Below are 22,907 nucleotides of genomic sequence, written 5' to 3' on the forward strand. Positions count from 1 at the left end.
GACGGATCTTAGTCGGCAAAGTAATGTCTCTGCTTTTGAATATGCTATCTAGGTTGGTCATAACTTTTCTTCCAAGGAGTAAGCATCTTTTAATTTCATGGCTGCAATCACCATCTGCAGTGATTTGGGAGCCCCCCAAAATAAAGTCTGACACTGTTTCCCCATGAAGTGATGGGACTGGATGCCATGATCTTCGATGTGCAGATGATACCACCCTTATGGCAGAATGCGAAGAGGAACTAAGGATTAAGGTGGGGAAACAATGGCAGTGACACACTTTATTTTCTTGGGCTCCAAAATCACTGTGGTCAGTGACTGCAACCACAAAATTAAAAGACACTTGCTCCTTGGAAGAAAATGACAAACCTAGACAGTGTATTAAAAAGCAGAGACATTACTTTGCCTACAAAGTTCTGTATAGTTTTTCCAGTAGTCATGTAGGGATGTGAGAGCTGGATAATAAAAAAGGCTGAGTGCCGAAGAACTGATGCCTTCAAACTGTGGTGCTGGAGAAGACTCTTGAGAGTGCCTTGGACTGCAAGGAGATCCAACCAGTCAATGTTAAAGTAACCCTGAATATTCACTGGCCAAATCACTGGAAAAGACCCTGAGGCTAGAAAAGACTGAAGGCAGGAGAAGGGGATGACAGAGGATGAGATGGTTGGATGGCATCGCTGACTCAAGGGACATGAGTTTGAACAAACTCTGGGAGATGGTGAAGGACAGAGAAGCCTGGCATGAAGCAGTCCATGGGGTCATAAAGTCCGACACAAGTGAGTAACTGAACAACAACAGGGCTCCTTACATAGTAAATTAACACATTAGTAGAAAGAAGGTGTATAACATACTTAATATCACTGGAGACTGGGTGAGAGCTCCAATTCTACCACTGAGTTGTAGGACCTTAGACTACTTTCTAAATTTTTGTTTTCTTCCCATTTTTACTCCCATCTATAAAATGGGACTTAAAACACACCTCACTGGATTTTAGTGTATCATCAAATGAAATAATCCATGCAGAGTATCTAACACAGTACTAGACAAGGTAGTGTGTTTAATAAAGGTTAAGTATTATTGCTGTGGATTGATTCACACTAGCTCTAAAAGACTATCCAAAATTACGTTAATGAAGGTTCAGAATAATGGCTGAAATATCATGACTTATTATACTTTTTATTCAGAAGCAAATTTAAAAGTAAGGCCAACCTGGAGTACCAGCTTAATCTTTATTCACAACTGCAGAAATGTGAGGCTTTGAGGCAATGAAGTATTGCTTAAAATGATTTAGATAAAACTAGTTTTCCTTTCACTTCCTTTCCATTATTCATGTTAATATTAACTGGAGAGGATTAACTAGATAGGCCTTTTTAGTGGGACAAAGTAAAGAAATAACTGCAGTAAGCAGTCAGTAAGACAGCTTTGTCAAAAGTTGTTTTCCTTAATTAAAATATGTGATACCGTCCTTCTCAACTTGGTATAAATGTGCAAAAGGCATATGAAAAAGAACAGTTGTGAGTTTAAATTCCCCTTTATCCCTGCAGATGCTGCCTTTACAATTCTTATTTTAGCAGACAAAAATGACAATACTGGAAAGGCTTAGTGTGACTGACAGGAAAGAAAGCATCTTCTTCTGCAGGACTTTGAGGACTTTATAGTACTAAATACCTATATTGGGAAAGTAGAAAGGTCTCGAATTAACCATCTTTGTCCTTTTACAGTAAGAAAATGCATGGGAAAAAGACATATGGAAATCTCTGTACCCTGCTGCAAACTTGAAAATGCTCTAAAAAATAAAGTCTATTAAAAAAAAAATTAAATTCAAAGTGAGCAGAAATCAATGAAATTGAAAACAGAAAAATAATAGAAATCAAAAGCTATTTCTCTGAGATCAATACCATTGATAGATCTCTGGCTAGAATGATTAGGGGGAAAAAAAGGACAGAAAGTGCTAATAGCAGATTTTACAGACCATCTTCCCACAAAGAAACTCCCAGGTCACAGATAGCTACATTGTAAGTTTTACGAAACACTTAAGAAAAAATGATTAATAATAATAATTCTGCACACTCTTCCAAAATAATAGGAAGGCCAAAATGTGTTCTTTGAGGTCAACATACTCTGATTCTGAGACAAAGAAGTTACAAGTCAGGAACAGCACAGGATAATGTTCCTCACAAACACAAACTCTAAACAATTTTAGCAAATTCAATCAAATAACGTATAAAAGTACAAGAGGCCATGACTAAGTAGTATTTATCCCAGGAATACAAGGTTGGTTGAATATTTTAAGACAGTCCACATAATTCACCATTTTAACTGAAAAAAGAAAAACAGTACAATCATCTCAAAAAGCATCTGACAAAATACAACATCCTTTATGATAAAAGCTCAGCAAACTAGGAAAAGGACATTTCTCTGGACTAATGAAGGGCCTCTACAGAGAAAGTACAATTAACATCATACTTTACTGGTGACAGATTGAATGCTTTTCTCCTAAAACCAGGACATCTTTTTTCTACCACCTATATTCTACACTGTTCTAGAGGTTCTGAACAGTGCAACTAGGGAACAAACAAACCTCATCCATTATGAAAAAGTAGTAGTATAACTGTCTTTGTTTATAGATGATGATAGCTATGTAGAGGAAAGTCCAATGGAATCTACCAAAAAGCTACCAGAATAAGTAATTTTAGCAATGTTAAAGAACAAAAGATCAATATACCGACTCAACTGCATTTTTATATAGCACCAGCAATTAATAATTACAAATCAAAACTAAAACCAGTATTATCTACAATAGCATACAAATTTATAAAACATCTGGTAATAAACCTTAACAAAAAATACAATACCTATATACTTAAAATCAATTAAGAGAGGATCTAAATAAATAAATGGAGAGATAAGCACATTCATGGGTGGGGAGACTGAATATTGCAAAGATGCCAATTTTCCACAGATTGATATACCGATTCAACGCAATACCAATTAAAATCATAGCAGGCTTTTAAAAAAAGAAATTGACAAACTGACCCTAAATTTCATGTGGAAAAACAAACAATCTAGAACAGCCAAAACAACTTTGAAAAGAAAGAACAAACTGGAGAGCTAACAATATCCAACTTCAAAAATTATTAAAAACTGCAGTAATCAAGAAAGCATGGTACTGGCATTAAGGTATAAAATATGGAAACTAATATATACTAATAAAAAACCAGAATAGTAGTTGCTTACTGGGGTATTATGGAAGGGAGGGACTATGAAGGGGTACTTGAGGGTGATGGAATCCACCAAATTCATTATCTTGATTGTGGCGACGGTTTCATGATTGTATACATGTCAAAACTTATCCAGTTGCACTCTTTAAATATCTGCAATTTCTTGCATTTAAATTATACCTCAATAACATAGATTTTCGTAAATCAAGTCTCTGTGGCTCTATTCTTGATGCTAACTAAAATTTGATGTAGAAGAGGGGCAGTAATGACTAATAGTACCTTCATGGGAGACTTAAAAGCAAAAGCTACTTGGGGTCAAGTTATTTCACTGTTAATGCTAAATGAAAAGCTCCCGACCTCTGTATTCCATAACTCAACAAACTAGATGGAAGAAAAGTTTTAAGGTGAAGTAAGTGTGGATCAGTATGGCCCCTATTAGCTGGGTGGGCTTCAGATAGCAAAACAACTGTCTGCACTGCTGGGAAAAAAAAATCTTACTCGGCGCCGACCCCATTCCTTTCCACTGTCTTTTACTCAGTTAATTCCTACTAATCCTTTAGAATCAAGCTTTAATCACACTTCCTCTGAAAAGTCATCTTTGAGTTATACGACCTTCACAGGGGTGCCCAAAGCAGCTCGTATTTATTTCCCTGTGTCACATTCACCTCAACCTGCCTCTATCTGTATCCTCTATGAAGGCAGGTCACACATCATGTCACTGTTAGTTACTTTCGCAGCTCTAATGCCTATATAGTTTCTGATACATAGTAAATTTTACATAATAGAAGCTTCTATACTGAACAAATGTGAAGTTGCTCAAGTGACAGACTTGGAAGTAAGTCATACACACCATCTTCTACTTCAAGCAACTACTGATATTACTTATCCAGTAATAGCAGCAGTAAGTTGAGACCAGTGCTGTTTACTGACGGAGGGATTGGAATGACAATTTAACCAGCTCCCCAGCAGTTGGAGAGGTGTTAACTTCAGTAGCGGTGCTGAAATAGGGAAGGAAGGCAGTGCTCTATCTAGTTCCTTTCTCCTCACTCTTGGTCGGCATCAGTGATCAGAAGAGAGGACGTCAGACATATTCTTCACCTTCATTCTAACTTCATGAAACATTACCAGCTACGGAGAAAAATCTAACCCTAATTTTGTCACCCAGCTTCTGGTGCTAGAAGTGAGAGATGCACAATTTCAACAGTTCCCTTAGCATTACATGGGAATCCTACCACGTTCCTATTTTTCTTGCTTTTCCATGTTGCACAGAGACTATTTTAAATCTCTTCTACTTTTTGTAAGCCTCCTCCTTTCTTTTTATTCTTAGCAGTTAACCTTGTATTCTTCTCCAAACAGAAAATGGTCTTCAGACGTGAATTTCCTCCTGAACTTCTCTCTACTTTCCTGCAACTGACAAATCCTTTCTTATCTAAAGACAATCCTTCATGTAAGTTTTGGATATCATCCTTTTTTGTTGTCTTACAAAAAAACTCATTCCTTTGTTATCCCTTTTCTTGCCTGTGTTTTCAACCTCTCCTGCTCTACTTGCTCCCTTTCATCAGAATATGCCACTCACAACTCTTCATTAAAAAGGCAACAGCAACATAAAAATCTATCCTTAGGCCTGAAACCAACTTTTAGTTACTATTCTTTCTCCTCCCTTTCATAGCTAAACTTGCCAAAACAACTGGGAATATCTGCTACCTCCAGTTTCTTACTTTCTGTTCTAATCTGGCTTCCACCCTCATTATTATACTACAGCCATTTTTGCTGAGGTCAAAGACCTCCATGTTGTGAAATGCAAAGGTTATCTCTTAGCCCTCACCTTAACTGAGGTCCCAACATGACCAAGTGGATCACTTCTCCCCTCTTAAAGCACCCTCTCTTCCCCTGGCTTTAGGGACACCACATTATAGTAGTTTTCCTTCTGCTATTTGCTGTTTCCTCTTCTGATTTGTCCACTTCTAGGAGATGTTTGGAGAAGGAAATGGCACCCCACTCCAGTACTCTTGCCTGGAAAATCCCATGGACGGAGGAGCCTGGTAGGCTGCAGTCCATGGGGTCTCGAAGAGTTGGACACAGCTGAGCGACTTCACTGTGACTTTTCACTTTCACTCACTGGAGAAGGAAATGGCAACCCACTCCAGTGTTCTTGCCTGGAGACTCCCAGGGATGGGGGAGTCTGGTGGGCTGCTGTCTATGGGGTCGCACAGAGTCGGACACGACTGAAGCGGCTTAGCAGCAGCAGCAGGAGATGTTTAAAACTAATTTTTGAGACCTTGGTTATGAATTCTGATTATCATATATAATTCAGTTGATAAAAACTGGTTAGCTTTATAGTCCAGTAATAGTATACACTTGATTACTTCTTTAGTGATAGTTTTCATGTTTTTAAAGACATCATGCAGCAACATCATGCAATAGTATCATATCATGTGTCAGAGTTGCAGCAATAAATTCTCATCATTATGGGTGTGTAAATAACCAGGCAGGTGACAAATAACTGCACACAGCTTCTGTTTACCACATACAGTTCAGGTAAAGCAGGCTGACAAATCTAACTTGTCAACACATCCAGGCTGGTTTAGCTTCACTTTTCCTTTTTTAGCAAGAATAATTTATCTAGTATCATTTTACTCTCCTTTCCATCATCACAATGTGAAGCCTGTTGGTTGTTAAATATACAACAGATTTTTGTTACATTAAAATTATACTTTTTACTATATTTTTCTTGTACCAAGAAATGTGTTTTGAAGCTATTTTGTTTCTAAATATGATATATTCTACTTGACAATCACTGAAAAGACTTTCAAAAAGCTTACAAATTCTTTTGTGTGTATACATTTTCTAGGTAAAGAGCCCAGGTCACTTTTCATCAGATTTTCAAAGGGTACCATGATCCCTGAGAAGTTAGGAACCCCTTCCTTTAACTTTTCTACTTTATGATGGGAAGTAGTATTTAAACAGTGGAAAGACCACCAGACAGAAACCCTTAGTGCTAAGTTACCTTTGCAACTGCCCACAATGAGGAAGCAAGAAGCTTGGAAGACCTTAGTTTCCTCACTGAAAACTCTGCAGCTGGAGCAGATGGCCTCTTAAGTCTACAACCATTCCCCCTTATATTTGAGAAAATAGGTGTTTCTATACTTCTGGCCATGAAAACAAAGTAGTAGCTTAAGAGACTGGAAGCGGAAAATGGCTGCTACACAGGTACATTTAACTTTCCACACAAACTGGACCAAGCATGAAGGTTTAATACAACAACACGAATCATGTAAAAAATACATCTACATTTCAAAGTAAAAAACTTTTTTTCAAACCTATTCTTAGAGTTGTTTTGCTAACAAAAGTAGGCAATGGTTTTTAAAAAGATGCAATACGGTATTTGAAAAAGACACACTACTTGCAATCAATTTAATTCAACATTTACTGAGCCTACTATATATAAGTTAGGCACCGTGCTACTTGCTTGGGATAAAATAGGACGGCCGAACTCTGATTAAAAGAATCTGCTACCTTCCTGGGAAGCTAGCATGCAAATAAATGAATGCCATTTAGTTAAGTACCACAAAATACAGAGGAACCTTAATGAACTGAATGTTCGACAACTTTGTTGGCAATTCATCTTTTACTGTAATTTAACTTCTCATCTATTTATATCTTGTATTGTTAATTCAATGGCCTTAGGGGTCAGACACCACATCTTATACTTTTTCATTTGTACCATAATTTTAAACATGGTTCTTCTAAACCTTCAGGAAATCCAGGTGCACATTTGGAAAGCACCTACAATACATTGTCGCTATGAACTGAACTGAAAGTCACTCAGTCCTGTCCAACTCTTTGCAATCCCATGGACAAGAATACTGGAGTAGGTAGCCTTTCCCTTCTCCAGGGGATCGTCCCAACCAGGGGATCGAACCCAGGTCTCCTGCATTGCAGGCAGATTCTTTACCGTCTGAGCCACCAGGGAAGCCCAAGAACAAGGGAGTGGGTAGCCTATCCCTTCTCCAGAGGATCTTCCTGACGCAGGAACTGAACTGGGGTCTCCTGCACTGCAGGCAGATTCTTTACCAGCTGAGCTACCAGAGAAGTCCCTGTTGACGTGAGGCTTCACTGAAATAAGGTAATGTATCTGGAACAGGAAGCACTTAATAAATGTTAACTGATAATATTATCAGAGGTCTCAATAGTTCTCATTTGAATAGTTCTCCAATCAATTTTCCTACTTTCAACAATTTAAAAAATGTAAATCAATGTTCCTGAAGAGTAACACAGGAACACTGATCACACCTCTTTCTCACACAAAAAAATTTCACCTGCTTCCTTTTGTTAAACAGAAAATCTTCCCCACGATACTCAAGGCATCTTCAGTACCAACTTACCATTCTGGACTGTTTTATTCTCAGACACACTGCTCCCAACGTATCTGGGAAACTTCACTTTGTTGCTCTTCTTGGTCTACTGAAATTCCATTGCCCTTGAAGATTTGTTTTATCTATAAACTTTTACCTGATACTCTCCCTGCCTTCCACCCTTGATACTCTTGATAAACAATTTCCTCCGTTTAATTCTTATAGTTCTTATTTATGTCTTTTACTACATTTACCTTTATTTAATTAGGTGTATGTCATTTCGATGATAACGCCATTAAAGCAAGGACAATGCCTTATGTATACACTGCCTACCTACTACGTCTATGGGTGACTTGTACATAAGAGTCCAATTTAAAGAATTAGTGTACTCATTTATACCACGTTTGTCACACTATGTAACCTTTTGCTTACCAAAACATATACAAAACAAATATAAAGAGGTATTTAAAAAACACTGTTAAGAGTGTATGAAAGCCACCTAATCTCACTGTTGGAAAGGACTCTGTCATCTAATTCAACCACCCGTATTGCATCTGAATCCCTGCTTGTGTATGCCCAGCATACAACTGAATTTCTCTAAAGTAAGGCAATTCAAGACCTTACAAGTCAGTCTATCCCTGCTTTAAATGCTGGAAAATTCACTGCTTACTGGTTTTGATCCTGTTCTTTGGGGACACATGTAACAAGGAGTTCCCCCTTTCATTAGATTACTGTTTAGTAGCCATGGTACTCGGAGAAGGCAATGGCACCCCACTCCAGTACTCTTGCCTGGAAAATCCCACGGACGGAGGAGCCTGGTAGGCTACAGTCCATGGGGTTGCGAAGAGTCAGACAACTGAGTGACCTTACTTTCACTTTTCAGTTTCATGCACTGGAGAAGGAAATGGCAACCCACTCCAGTGTTCTTGCCTGGAGAATCCCAGGGACGGGGGAGCCTGGTGGGCTGCCATCTATGGGGTCACACAGAGTCGGACACGACGGAAGTGACTTAGCAGCAGCAGCAGCCACGGTACTAAAATGAGATTTTTTTTCTATATGATTTGCTGTCATCTTGAATTTCAGTTACTTTCTGAGTATACATGGTGGACATAAACTGCTATTAAACTGCATCTTAAAACAGTCATTTTCTTTTTCCAGGCTCCCAAGTTCTTTCTAGATTTTATTAAAGAGTTTTATTAGTCCTCATCTGCCCCTCCCTCCAGTTGTATCTCACCTATCCTCATTATGGTCACCTAAAGACATTTATTAAAAAATTAAATAAGAAAAAGACTAGAGAATGAACCCCACGAGTGTCAGAAAACTTCCTTCAATTTGCTGCATAAAGAGATAGGTATTGTATTTGCGTACTACCATTCAAACTATCTTAGATCTAGTTCATCACACTCTCTTCTAACCATCCTTTCCCATACGGCCCCAAGCATAACATTCTATCATCCATAGTTTCAATTAAATGCTTGAGATTTCCTTTATCTAACAGTCAAGAACTGCAAAAAAGAGAATAGAATATTTCATACTTTGAAAGTAATTTTACATGATTTTGACATAATGAAGAGATTCAAGTTAAACCCCCAAAGGACACATTAAACCCCAATGCTAATATAAATGTTTACAAGTTCTGACATTATCTGAATTATGTCCACAGACTTAAAAGGAAAGTAAACTGAACTCCAGTTTAAGTAACATATTCTAAGGGAAACATTTTCTGATATGCCTGTCCTAACTTCTGGGAAAACAAGCAAGAAAAGACAATCCAAAAAAAGGTTCAGAAAACTACTTGCATATTCATTCTTAGCTGCAGAGCCTGCTCCCATGAGAGAGAAAAAAAGTGATCTACTATTTCTCTACTCACAATGGATCGTCTTATGCAGATTCAAAGAGACCTAAGGCACACTCCTGTCTGAAGAATTTTTTTCTGAAGTTTATTAGAAGCAGGCAATATCAGTATAAAGTATAAAATATCTCATATCAGGCCAACAAAGTCACCTCAAACTAGAATTCTAGCACACGAGGCAGAAGCAATCATCCCATCCTATCTGTTCACATACCCTGAAACTGGACAGCTTTCCCACTTTAAAAGGTAAGTAACAGAAGAAAAACAATATGAGAATGCATAAAAATTAATCATATAGCAAAAGAAAAGGAGTATCACATTGAAATCTCAAGAAACTTAATTTTAGCAAGCACTTATAGTGTGACCAAAATGGAATCCAAAAGACATGGTTTCTTTGAAACAGGTATTTTAAGAAGAAAACAGGCAAACATACACAGTGAACAAACTGAGATGCCAGCTGATAGGAAAAGCAAGTTGGCTAAGAAAGTAAAATGTAGCAAGAAAATGAAAACTGTAATAGCAAAACTAAAATCTGCACCAAAGTCAGTAGTATTGGGCAGCACTACTCAAGTTAAGAAAAATTAAATAAAGACTTGAGAACAAGCTTATCTTCAAGAATATAAAGATGATAAAGAAATAAAATTAATTTAAAAAAAGGATAATTGGTATGTCTAAAGTTCAAACCTATAAACACAGAAACAGAACAAAGGGAGCAGAAATAGTGATAAAAGTAAGTTTTTTTGAGCTCAAGAAAGACCTGAGTCTGCTGACCATAAAAGGTAATTATATTACAAACAAAACTGAACAGATCCTCTCCATCAATACAGCTTTTCAATTTTTTTATAAGAATAAAGCAAAACCAAAAAGTGTAAAAAAGAAAAATACATTAATACAAAAGAAAATTAAATTAGCCCAATCTTATCTTGACCCCTCCACAACACAGAGTTCTGAAGAGAGAGGAACAATCTACTACAAAGGTACGCAGCGGGGGCTTGGAGGCAGAGACAATCCCCTGAGGAGCTACTGACACCGATACTGATGGGAGATGTGCGAGGTGCTGGAGGGCTGGCAGGAGGTTGAGAATCTCTGATCTCCAGTTTGGAAAGAATACGTTATGCAAATCAATATTCATGTGTAAAGGCAGTCTTGGGAATCAGCAAATCAGAAAACAGATCACCTGTGCTCCCTTGAGAGTGGGAGAAAAAGGTGAGGAAAATCTTAAGATTTCTAGTGCAGTATTCGCCAACATTTCAGTTCCAAGATCCCAAAGAACTTTTTCTTTTAAAGGGGATTATATCTGTAGGTATTTATTGACTGTGAAATTAGAAAGCTTTTAAAATGTTTATTAATTCATATACAAATAATGACAGTACATGCTAATGTAAATGCAATTTTAATAAAAATAACCATATTTCCCCACCCCAAAATTGAGAAGGGTGGTACTGTATATTTTTTTTGTAAATTTTTAAAATGCTTGCTTCAATAGAAGACAGCTGAATTCTCATATCTGCTTCCACATTCAATTTATTTTGACATACTGTTTTGGCTGAAATATATGAAGAAAAATGTGGCCTCCTGAAGATACATAGTTTAACAAGTAAAAAAAATTTTAAGTCTTTTTAGTCAATTATGGATATTCTTCTTTGACATTATAATAAAAACTAAACAAATGGTAGTTTATTAAAGGTTATTTACAATGGGCAATTTGAAACTGTATCAATGAACTTCATACTGTTACATTAAAATCCATCAGTCAGTCTACTTACACTTTGAATAGCTATCCACGCAGCATGATTCTGTAATCTCATGCCCTGGCCATTTAGAATATACTGGATTACCCATATATTAGAATATATTGGTTTACCAATATTGGTTTTTCAATATATTAGAATACACTGGTTTATATTTAGAGTTATGCAAATCTTCCTGATGTTGACAATTTTCTTTATACAACAGCAAAACATCACATTCATTGATATAATCTCAGATTTCACTGAAAAAGTCTTTAAGTACTGAGAAGTTGTCAAGCTCAGAATGGCAGATATAAATGTTCCAAAATTTTAGTTTTCTCTGAAAATCTGAATTTTGTCATTGGCAATAAAAATTATCACCTGTTTTCCTTGAATTGAGTCTCATTAAATTCATCCTCAAGACAGTATCTGCCAAATATCCAAGTCTGAATAACTGAACTTATAATTTAATCAACTGGTTAAAAAAAAACCACCAACCAACGAAACAAAAAAAACTGATGTGGGCTTCTAGTTCAGGATGGTGGACTAGAAGGGCGTGTGCTTATCTCCTCCTGTGAGAGCACCAAAATCACAACTAGCTGTTGAACCATCAACAGGAAGACACTAGAACCCACCAAAAAAATACTCCATGTCTGAAGACAAAGAAGCCGCCACAGTGAGATGGTAGGAGGGGTGCAAACACAATAAAATCAAATCCCATACCCGCTGGCTGGGTGACCCACAAACTGGAAAACATAATACCAAAGAAGCTCTTCCACTGCTGTGAAGGTTTTGAGTCAGGCTTCCCAGCCTGGGGAAGCAACAAAGGGATTGGGAATCCCCAGGGAATCTAACATTGAAGGCCAGTGGGATTTGATTATAGGACTTCCACAGGACTAGGGGGGAAAAGAGACTCCAGTCTTGGAAGGTACAAACAAAATCTTGCACTCACCAAGACCCAGAGGAAAGGAGCAATGACCGCACATGAGACTGAACCATAACTACCTGCTAGTGCCGGAGGGTCTCCCACGGAGGCAGGGGTCAGCAGGGGCTCACCAGAGACAAGAGCACTGGCAGCAGCAGTCCTGGAAGGTCCCCCTTGGCAGAGGCCCTCATAGAGCTACCAGGGCTGGGTTGCCTTAGGCCAAACAACAAATGGGGAGGACGGAGGGCAACCCCACCCATCAGCAGAAAACTGGATTAAAGCATAACTGAGCAAGGCCCTGCCCACCAGAACAAGACCCGGTTTTTCCCATGACCAGTCCCTCCCATCAGGAAGCTTACACAAGCCTCTTAGCCTCCATTAGAGAGCAGACAGAAGCAAGAAGAATCACAGCCTCACAGTGGCGAGAATGAAAACCACATTACAGAAAGTTAATCAGGATGAAAAAGCAGAAAGTTACATCCCAGATGAAGGGACAAGGTAAAATCCCAGAAAAACAACAAAATTATGTGGAAACAGGCAACCCTGCAGAAAAAGAATTCAGAATAATGACAGCGAAGATGATCCAGGATCTCGGGAAAACAATCGAGAAGATGCAAGAAGTGCTTACCAAAGACCTACAAGAACTAAAGAACCAAAAGAGATGAATAATACACCAGAAAGAATCAACAGCAGAATACCTGAGGTGGAAGAATGGATAAATGATCCAGAGAACAGAATGGTGGAAAGCACCGCTTCAGAACAGAATACAGAAAAAAGAATGAAAAAAAAAAAAGACTGCCTAAGAGACCTCTTTAGTGAAAGTCGCTCAGTCATGTCTGACTCTTTGTGACCCCGTGGACTATACAGTCCATGGAATTCTCTAGGCCAGAATACTGGAGAGGGTAGCCTTTCCCTTCTCCCAACCCAGGGATTGAACCCAGGTCTCCCTCACTGCAGATGGATTCTTTACCAGCTGAGCCACAAGGGAAGCCCAAGAGACCTCTGGGACAACATTAAACTCACCAATATTTGAATTATAGGGGTCCCAGAAAGGAGAGAGAGAAAGGACCTGAGAAAATATTTGAAGAGGTTAATAGCTGAAAACTTCTATAACATGGGAAAGGCAATATCAACCAAGCCCAGGAAGCACAGAGTCCCAGGCAGGATAAACCCAAGGAGGAACACACCAAGACACACAGGAATCAAACTGACAAAAATTAAAGACAAAGATAAAATATTAAAACCAATAAGGGAAAAACATCAAACAAGGAAACTCCTATCAGGTTAGCAGCTGATTTCTCAACAGAAAAGCTACAAGCCAGAAGGGAATGGCACGATATATTTAAAGTGATAAAAAGGAACAACCTACAAATAAGAATACTCTACCGAGCAAGACTCTCATTCAGATTTGATGGAGAAATCAAAAGCTTTCCAGGGAAGCAAACGAGAATTCAGCCCCACCAGACTAGCTTTACAAGTGCTAAAGGAACTTCTCTAGATAGGAAACAAAAGAAGAAAAAGATGGACAGAGAATAAACCCAAAACAGTTCAGAAAACAGTAATAGGATAATGTGCTGTGCTTAGTTGCTCACCGGTGTCCAATTCTTTGCAACCTCATGGACTGTGGCCTGCCAGGATCTTCTGTCCACGGGCATTCTCCAGGCAAGAATACTGGAGTGGGGCTGCCATGCCCTCCTCCAGGGGATCTTCCCAACCAAAGGATCAAACCCAGGTCTATTGCATTGCAGGTGGATTCTTTACCATCTGAGCCATCAGGGAAGCCATACATATATTGTAAATTACCTTAAATGTAAACGGGTTAAATGTATCAACCAAAAGACAAAGACAGGCTGTATGAAAACATGCATTTATGCTCTTTCACTTACCACATCACTCTCCTTGACCACCCCCCCCCCAAATGTATGCATTTATTTTACACTGTTAGGTTAATCATGTTCCTATTATGGCTTGCAACTGTAATTATCTTTTATTTTTTGTATGGCTATGGATTGTGAAAACAGATGAACATACTTTACTACTGTGATTATGTAACTATTACTCACTTAATACCATTGTATCATGATTGATCAACAGGAAAATAACAGAATTCTGTAACACCAAAACTACCATTGATAGGAAAACCTTTAATCACTTTTTAAAATCCAGATGCCTATCAGAATTATCTTGGAAGTTTTTGAAAAATACAAATGCCTAAGCATTGCTTTTTTTTCCCTCCAAAGTTCCAGATATGTTTCTAGTGAGCCAGCCATGTTTAAAAACAACTGGACTATATGATGATTTTTTACTTTTATCTAGTTTGTTTCTCTTTTTCTATTTCATATTCAGTGCTCCCATTTCATTTCATTTATTTTTCCATCTCTTGTTTTTTATGTTCTTTCTCAAGCCTTTATCAAGCATAGTGGAAAAAGGTTTTATATACATTATATTTTAGAAAACATGAATTTTGGCCTAAAAAATTTATGACATTTTGATTCCACTTGTTTGACTAAGCATGAACAGAATGCTAGATTTCTAATTAAAAAAAAAAAACAAACAGATATGCAACAAGCAGGAAAAGCTTACTGTATAGCACAGGGAACTATAGTTAATACCTTGCAATAACCTAAAATGAAAAATAATTTTGAAAATAATGTGTATATGTACAACTGAATCATCTGTGTACTTGAAGCACTGTAAGTCAACTCTGTGTGTGTGTGTATTAGTCGCTCAGCCGAGTCCAACTCTCTGTGACCCCACAGACTGTATCTCACCAGGCTCCTCTGTCCATGGAATTTTCCAGGCAAGAATACTGGAGTGCGTTGCCATTCTCCAGGGCATCTTCCCGACCCCAGGACTGAACCCTGGGTTCAATCTCCTGCATCGCAGGCAGATTCTCTCCTGTCTGAGTCCCTATTTCAATAAAAAATATATATATATTTAAAAGTTTCATATAAAAGCAGCTAGTTTAAGTTGCAAGTCCAACAAATGTAGGACATTTGCACACAGAATAGTAAAGATGTGCACTCCACAATCAACATTTAATAAAAGCCTGGCTTCCCTGGTGGTCCAGGGGTTGGGAATCTGCCTACCAAGGCAGGAGACATGGGTTTGATCCCTGGTCTAGGGAGATTCCACATGCTGAAGGGCAACTAAGCTAACGTGCCACAACTACTGAGCCCACACGCTGCGCCTACTAAGCCAACACAACCTAAAGCCCATGCTCCACAACAGAGAAGCCACTGCAATGTGAAGCCTCAACACGGCAACTAGAGTAGCCTCCACTCGCTGCAACTAAAGAAAGCCCATACACACAACAAAGACCCAGCTCAGCCAAAAAAATAAATATATAAAATTTTAACAAACATTTAATAGAAATACATTTTTAGTAGGAAATGGCAACCCACTCCAGTACTCTTGCCTGGAGAATCCCATGGAGGGAGGAGCCTGGTAGGCTACTAGTCCATGGGGTCGCGAAGAGTTGGACACGACTGAGTGACTCCACTCACACACTCACTCACTTCAACAAGGGCCTGTTTTTCAACACATGTGTGTGGGTAAAGTTCACAACAACTGGCAGCTATATATTTTGATGCCACTGCCTTGATTCACACAGCAGGTATACTTACCTTTGTTTTTGCACCATCAGTAAAATATCACAATCAAAAGAGAAAATAAAAGTCTTAATACTATTATGAAAAGAGTTTTGACCTCATGAATCTCTTGAAAAGATCTCTGGGGCCCCAGGAGATCTATAATACTTTGAGAACTGCTAATCCAGTGAAACAAAAGAGAGGAATTCAAAATTAGAACACAAAAATGGGGAGTTTGACATAAAAGAATAATGAAAAGTAAAGCTAAGTGAGCCTTTACTTAGGCAAATATGATTAAAAAATAAATCTTGAGAGAGAAGATATACCATGTAACAAGTATAAATAATCACACATTTATATAAAGTAGTAATGGGTAGAAAATAAAAAGCCTATTAGATTTTGTCAGATATAAGGTCTTATTAAGTGACACACTGAGCTAAATGCGGTACCTGGGAGGTTTTTAGATAAATACAGCATATTCTCCCTGAAATACTATGCGGAATCATTCAAAATGAAAATGAGAATGGCTCATACTCCTTGAATGCTTACAACATGCCAGGCACTGTTGTAAGTACTTTCTGGGTATTAATTCCTAATTCACTTCATAAGCACAAAAGCTTTAGGAAGTTAGTACTCCTTTTGTACAGGAAAACTGAGGCAAAAAAAAAAAAAAAGAAAACTGAGGCACAGACAAGGTAACTCATCCAAGTTCCATATTGTTGAAATGTGAGATGACCACGCTATTTAGTCAGTAAAGGAGGTATGATCCCCTTTATTTCAAAACTCAGATGATGCTTATAATCATAAAATTTCAGAGAATACATACAACAAATTTATTAGTAGTTATCTTTAATAAGAGGATTATGAGAATATTTATACCTTTGTATTTCAGTAATACTACTATATTTTTAAAAATGAGCACATATTACTTTTAGTCAAAGCAAGATAGACATTTTTCTTTTGAAAAACTAAAGGCTGCTGCTTAGCAAAATCTAGACCTAAACATTTTTTTTCTGATGAAATTAAAGTTTTAGTAGACTTAAGTAGACTTTCAAGTCATGGAAGAAAAAGAAGTAAATTCCTACACCTAAAAAATGAAAGCAAATTTAAACAAAGTGAAAACGAAGCCTAAAAAGCCGAAATTTTAAATGTGAATAGGTTTATCTACTGAAGATAAAAAGAATCAATCTTGGATTTTGTTAAATTACAAAAGAAAGAAAAGCAAACAAAAAACCCAAATAGAAGCTGATATTGAGAAACACAACTAAAAACAAAGTAATATGAGAAAGACTTTAAAAGAATGGGCAAAAACATATCAAGCACATATATCTAAAAAACTAAGACTAATATTAATATACAACAAAGTAGAATTAAAGACAAAGGAAAGTAAATGGGGAAAAGATGTTTATTTTACATTTTTTTAAATGTAAAAAGTAGTCATGAATTTTTATCTGAAAAAATCAATAAAACAACTAACATAAACAGCAGTGCACACAACTCAACATTTAAAAAAATCAATTAAAAAATGGGCAGAACTGAACAGACATTTTTCCAAAGAGGAAATAAGGATGCCAAAAGGAATATGAAAAGATGTTCAACATCACTAATCACCGGGGAAATGCAAATCAAAAACCACAATGAGATAGCACCTCACACTTGTCAGAAAGGCTATCATCAAAAAGAACACAAACAACCAATGCTGACGAGGATGTGGAGTAAAGGGAACCCTCGGACATCATTGGTGGGAATATAAATTGGTGCAACCACTATGGAAAACAGTATGGAGGTTTCTCACTAAAAATAAAACTACCATATGACCCAGAAATTCCACTTTTGGGTATGTATCCAAAAAACCAGATACAATGACTTGTAAAGACACATGTATATAGCAGCACTCACTATTCACAACTGCCAAGACACAGAAACAACCTAAATGCCCACTGACAGATGAATGGATAAAAAAGATTAAAAAGAGATTTATGTATGTATCTTCCCTGGTGGCTCAGACTGCCAGCAATGAGGGACACTCGGGTTTGATCCCCTGGAGATCTTCTAGGATAAGGAAGTAAGATCCAGGAAGGTGCCTGGAGAAGGGAACAGCTATCCATTCTAGTATCCTTGCCTGGAGAATTCCATGGACAGAGGAGACTGGCAGGCTTACAGTTCATGGGGTTGCAAAGAGTCAGGCACAACTGAGCAACTTTCATATATATATATATATATATGCATGTATGTGTGTATGTATGTAGAATATTACTTAGCCATTAAAAATACTGAAATCTTGCCATCTGCAGCAACATGGACAGACTTAGAGGGCATTATGGTAAAGTGAAATAAGTCACACATAAAAAGACAAATACTACATGATACCACTTATATGAAGAATCTAAAAATACAACAAATTAGCAAATATAACAAAAAAGCAGCAGACTCACAGACAGAGAGAACATGCTAATGGTTACCAGTGGGGAGAGGAAGCAGGAGAGGAGTGGTATAGGAAGCGTAAGGAAGTAAGAGATACAAACCATTAGGCACAAAGTGAGCGTCGAGAATATACTGCACAACTAGGGCACAGAGCTAACATTTTATAGTAGCAATAGCGTATAACCTTTAAAATGTGATTCACTACGTTGTATATCTGTAACTTATATAACATTGTACAGCAACTATACTTCAAAAAAATCTATCAATCTCCTGTTAAAGAAAGATGAAGGAATCAACAAAAAGAAGTATACATTAAAAAAACATCACTGTAGTGAGGCTCTATCATAATAATCTGAGTCTCTGGTAGGTAAGAATATAGCAGGGCCTGATTAATAATTAATGAGACTGCATGAGTATATATTAAACTATGGACTCTATGGAAACACCACCTTCTATTTCCATGGAGTATTAAAATTCACAGACCAAAGAAAACTTCAATACATTCCCAAGTTCAGAAGCTTACAGAACCTATTCCCTAATCACAACGCAATAAAACTAAAAATTAATACCAAAAGCTTTAGCACAAATACAAAGCAGAACAAAAACCAAGAGAACGAAGAACAAAAATAACACAAAAAACAAAGCACAAACATAACATCCTAAATTACTGATGGAGTAAAAAGGAACACAATACTAGAATTAGACTCTTTTGAAAATAAAAAATATTAATTATATTACAAAATATTACTTATAGTCAGAACCAAAACTGACTGTGAAAAAACCAAGTGAGTTTTTGTGAGATGGTTGGTTAAATCCAAAGTACAAATTTGAAGTCTGTCACAGTTCTTTTATTTCACATTAGATTTCAGAAACATTTCTAATTCTGCTTAAGTCTTGAAACAACAAAAAACATTTTTTAAATATTGGTGGGCAGAGGGGTCTGCACTGTGCAGTAGGTGGAACCTCCCTGATGAGAGATCTAACACGTGACCTCTGCAGTGGATGCACGGAGTCTTAACCACTGGATCACTAGGGAAATCTGACAAAAATTTTAAGTATACTGTGATAACTTTTCATATTAACTGAAAGGTAATGACTATCTTTACAAATTTAAAAATCCATAACAAAGTCTGATCAGAAACATCATTCAATCCATCTTCCCTCCTAAGAAAATTGAAAATTAACCTCAAAAACATCTGACTTCAAAGATCTATCCTTCCAGTTTTGGGAAAATCAGTGTTAATAAGAAGAGTTCATTAAATAGAGTTCTTAATACTTGAGAAAAAACCCCAGTATTTATATATATATTTATAAATATATCTACACATACATAAAAAATAATACATTCCATCAATATTTCCTTTAAAATAGTTATTCCCAAACCTGACACTGTTCAAAATATATCCTTATAAAAATAAGTATTCTAAACAGAAACACAGAGAAGGCACTGGCACCCCACTCCAGCACTCTTGCCTGGAAAATCCCATGGACGGAGGAGCCTGGTAGGCTGCAGTTCGTGGGGTCGCGCAGAGTTGACACGACTGAGTGACTTCACTTTCACTTTTCACTTTCATGCATTGGAGAAAGAAATGGCAACCCACTCCAGTATTCTTGCCTGGAGAATCCCAGGGACAGAGGAGCCTGGTGGGCTGCCATCTATGGGGTTGCACAGAGTCGGACACGACTGAAGCAACTTAGTGTAGCAATTACAGCACTAACTGATGAATATCTCCAAGCTAATTTAAAAATACAAGTATTAATATTTTGGGCCAAAGTAGCTGCTGAATTAGTATTTCACTTTAAATAAAACTTGCAAACTAATATCTGGCTTTGGTGGTACTGTGTAGCAATTTGACTGTTTTCTCTTGAAATACAATTAGGAAAAAATAAAAAGAGCAACATTCTGTGCCAAAGGTAAAGATGTTTACAATGACTTAAATTATTATTTAATTACGAAGGCTGAAATGCTGAACCATTTTTTTCACATGATTAAGTCAAAGCAGTCTGGCATCTTTATTTGATCTCCTGTCCTTTGTTTACTTTCACCTTAGAAGAGTAAAAATAGTTAAAAATATCAAAGAACTCAGAACCACTCTCACCTCAACCCACCCGCCTTGTAATCAACTGGTTGACAAGAATCAAATCCTGTAAGGATGCCACTCCCCTCCTCCATCTCTACCCATCCAGACACCCTATCTGCCAGTTTGCTAAATCCGAACTCTGCTAATGCTTTTTTTCCTATTCAGACTGTGGATGCTCCTCTTTCCCTGTTATTTAGGCTCCAAATTTTGCCAATGACTTTCACCTCGATCTGATATTCCTTAATCTGATCTCCATTCTGCCTTCTGGATAAAGAAGAGCTGCAAGCTTTCTATACACACACTCCTCTTACCCTGGTATACACAGCTCTAGATCTTTCCTCAGACCTTGAAGCTTTAAAGAGCTTATTATTAGTCACTCGTCATTTAGTCAGTCAGTCATTCAAGGATTTATGAGCTCCCATTATGAGCTTATACATTATCCTCAGTGATAGAAATACAGACATTAACGAAAAAGGCAAAGTTCATCAGGTCAAGTCATGGCTGTAACCTACTCAGCATGAGCTGGACTATGGTCACTGAAGTTCTAAAAGTTTCTCTTTTGACAATAGGTTTGTGCTAAGTCAAACAAAAGTTCAAATTCTATTCCTCCTCTCCCCTCTTAATCTTAAATAAAAATAATAATACTCATGTTCCTGTAATGGAATTAGAGTGGTTTCCAGAATCTAATGGGTCCAAAAACAAATTCTGGCTCTGCTGTCTATTAGCTTGGTTATCCTAGGCAAGTTACTTGAATTTCTCCAAGTCTCAATCATCTCATCTGAAAAAACAATCTTTAATGGTTTTTTTGAAACAAAATTTTGACACAAAAACGCAAGCACTAAGTAAACAACCTCACATTAAACAGGGACCACAGCCTCCAGTCCAAGTACCTGTTAATCCCATACTCTCAATTTATCCCTTACCCTCTTCTCTCCCCTTTTTGGTTTGTTTTCTATGACTAGAGACCTAAGATTTGCCCTATGCTATGAAATAACAATAATCACAATACAGGTACATACTACCATACATGGGCTTCCCTGGTGGTTTAGACAGTAAAGAATCTGCCTGCAATGCAAGAGACCTGGGTTTAATCCCTGGGCTGGGAAGATACCTAGAGAAGGGAATGGCTACCCACTCCAGTATTCCTACCTAGAGAATTCCATGATGGAGAAGCCTGGCAGGCTACATGTTACAAAGAGGTTACAAAGAGTCAGACATGACTGAGCAACTAACACTGACTTTCTCTACCATATATAAAACAACAGGATTTACTGTGTAGCATAGGGAACTATATTCAATATCTCATAATAACCTATAATGGAAAAGAAAGAGGACGAGATGGTTGAATGGCATCATCGACTCAATGGATGTGAGTTTGAGCAAGCTCCAGGAGATGGTGAAGGGCAGGGAAGCCTGGCGTGCTGTAGTCCACGGGGTTGCAAAGAGTCAGACACAACTGAATGACTGAACAACAAATATATATAAGACTGAATCACTCAGCTGTATACCTGAAACAAACACATTTTAAATCAACTATATTTCAATAAAAAAATTAGGCCTCTGGTTTGGTTAATCTGTGTTCTAAGGATATTACTATTCTAATCACATATGGTCCAAAGAGAAAAATTTCTCCTGTTGGGACTGCTGTTACTATTTCATTGTAAATGCAGCTATGAGTTAGGCAAACAAAGGGCAACAGTTTAGGTACACTGGTGAAGAAAAGGCAAGTTCAAGGAGCTTTATGATCAGAATTATTCTAACACACCCACAATCCAAATACAGAATAAATCAAGAAGAGTCTAGTTTACCTAGTATTTCTGTTTTTTTAGAGCTCACTCTTCCTTTCACTGGAGAAGGAAATGGCAGCCCACTCCAGTAGTCTTGCCTGGAAAATCCCATGGATCTTGCCTGGTAGGCTACTGTCCACGGGGTCGCAAAGAGTCAGAGACGACTGAGCAACTTCACTCACTTCACTTCCTTTCACTAAATTTCCTCCAGTTTGTCTCCATCTTTGCCTTCCTCACTCTTCTAAATGGCTTTAATATGGAATAAAAATGTATTTTTAATAGTTTTAGATTTCCTATCCTTAATGGTAAAATTTTTAAAATGCATCTCAAAAGTGTAGTTTGGTGGAGATATTTACCATAGAGCCAGTACTTCTTACAGGCCTCTACTACACAGCATATAGTTCACTTGAATGATTTCTTTTTTGGGTCTTTCTTCAGGTAAAAAGAAACTATTTATCTTCCTTTGATCTATAAGATATGTACACATTGCTGAGCTCTAAAGCAAAAGTACATACTGTACTGTCATAAGAAATCAGTATGCTGAAAAGCTCCTTAACAGAGTAAATTAGCACAGGTGTGACCATTTTGGAGCACAGCATGTAAATTAATGCTAGACATCTGACTGACTGTAGAATGCGGTAAAACTATTATATTTAAATCCTAAATAGTTGAGTCAATGTCCCCAGTAATTCAGTTACAGCTAACCCTACAGTTCCTCACTCAGAATTTAGGAGTTTGTAGGCTGAGTGTTTAGTTTTGTTATGATGACAGTTCCTTTTGAGACCTAGATGGATGCAAACAATTCTCCTTTCCTATCCTGTCCTCCTCCCTCCCCTGCCACTCAAGGTTAAAAGTCCCTGCTGCTGCTGCCGCCGCTGCTGCTAAGTCGCTTCAGTCGTATCCGACTCTGTGCGACCCCATAGACAGCAGCCCACTAGGCTCCCC

The 22,907-nt window shown here is 37.6% G+C and overlaps 1 protein-coding gene across 4 annotated transcripts in view; it reads right to left on the reverse strand.

The window, feature by feature from the left end:
- MTPN (myotrophin) overlaps positions 1-22,907 on the reverse strand; it is a 133,400-nt gene that overhangs the window by 89,547 nt on the left and 20,946 nt on the right. The window contains exons 2-3 of one of the 4 annotated variants that reach the window (XM_060414890.1): positions 14,852-14,990; positions 13,673-13,883 (exon numbers count right to left, since the gene is read on the reverse strand). The exons of the other annotated variants lie outside the window; for them this stretch is intronic. Coding sequence (XP_060270873.1) covers positions 13,673-13,735 — 63 coding nt within the window. The 5' untranslated portion in view covers positions 13,736-13,883; positions 14,852-14,990. The remainder of the gene's footprint in view (positions 1-13,672; positions 13,884-14,851; positions 14,991-22,907) is intronic. 4 annotated transcript variants of the gene reach the window in all.

This window comes from Ovis aries, chromosome 4 (genome assembly GCF_016772045.2).
Source record: "Ovis aries strain OAR_USU_Benz2616 breed Rambouillet chromosome 4, ARS-UI_Ramb_v3.0, whole genome shotgun sequence".
NCBI lineage: Eukaryota > Metazoa > Chordata > Mammalia > Artiodactyla > Bovidae > Ovis > Ovis aries.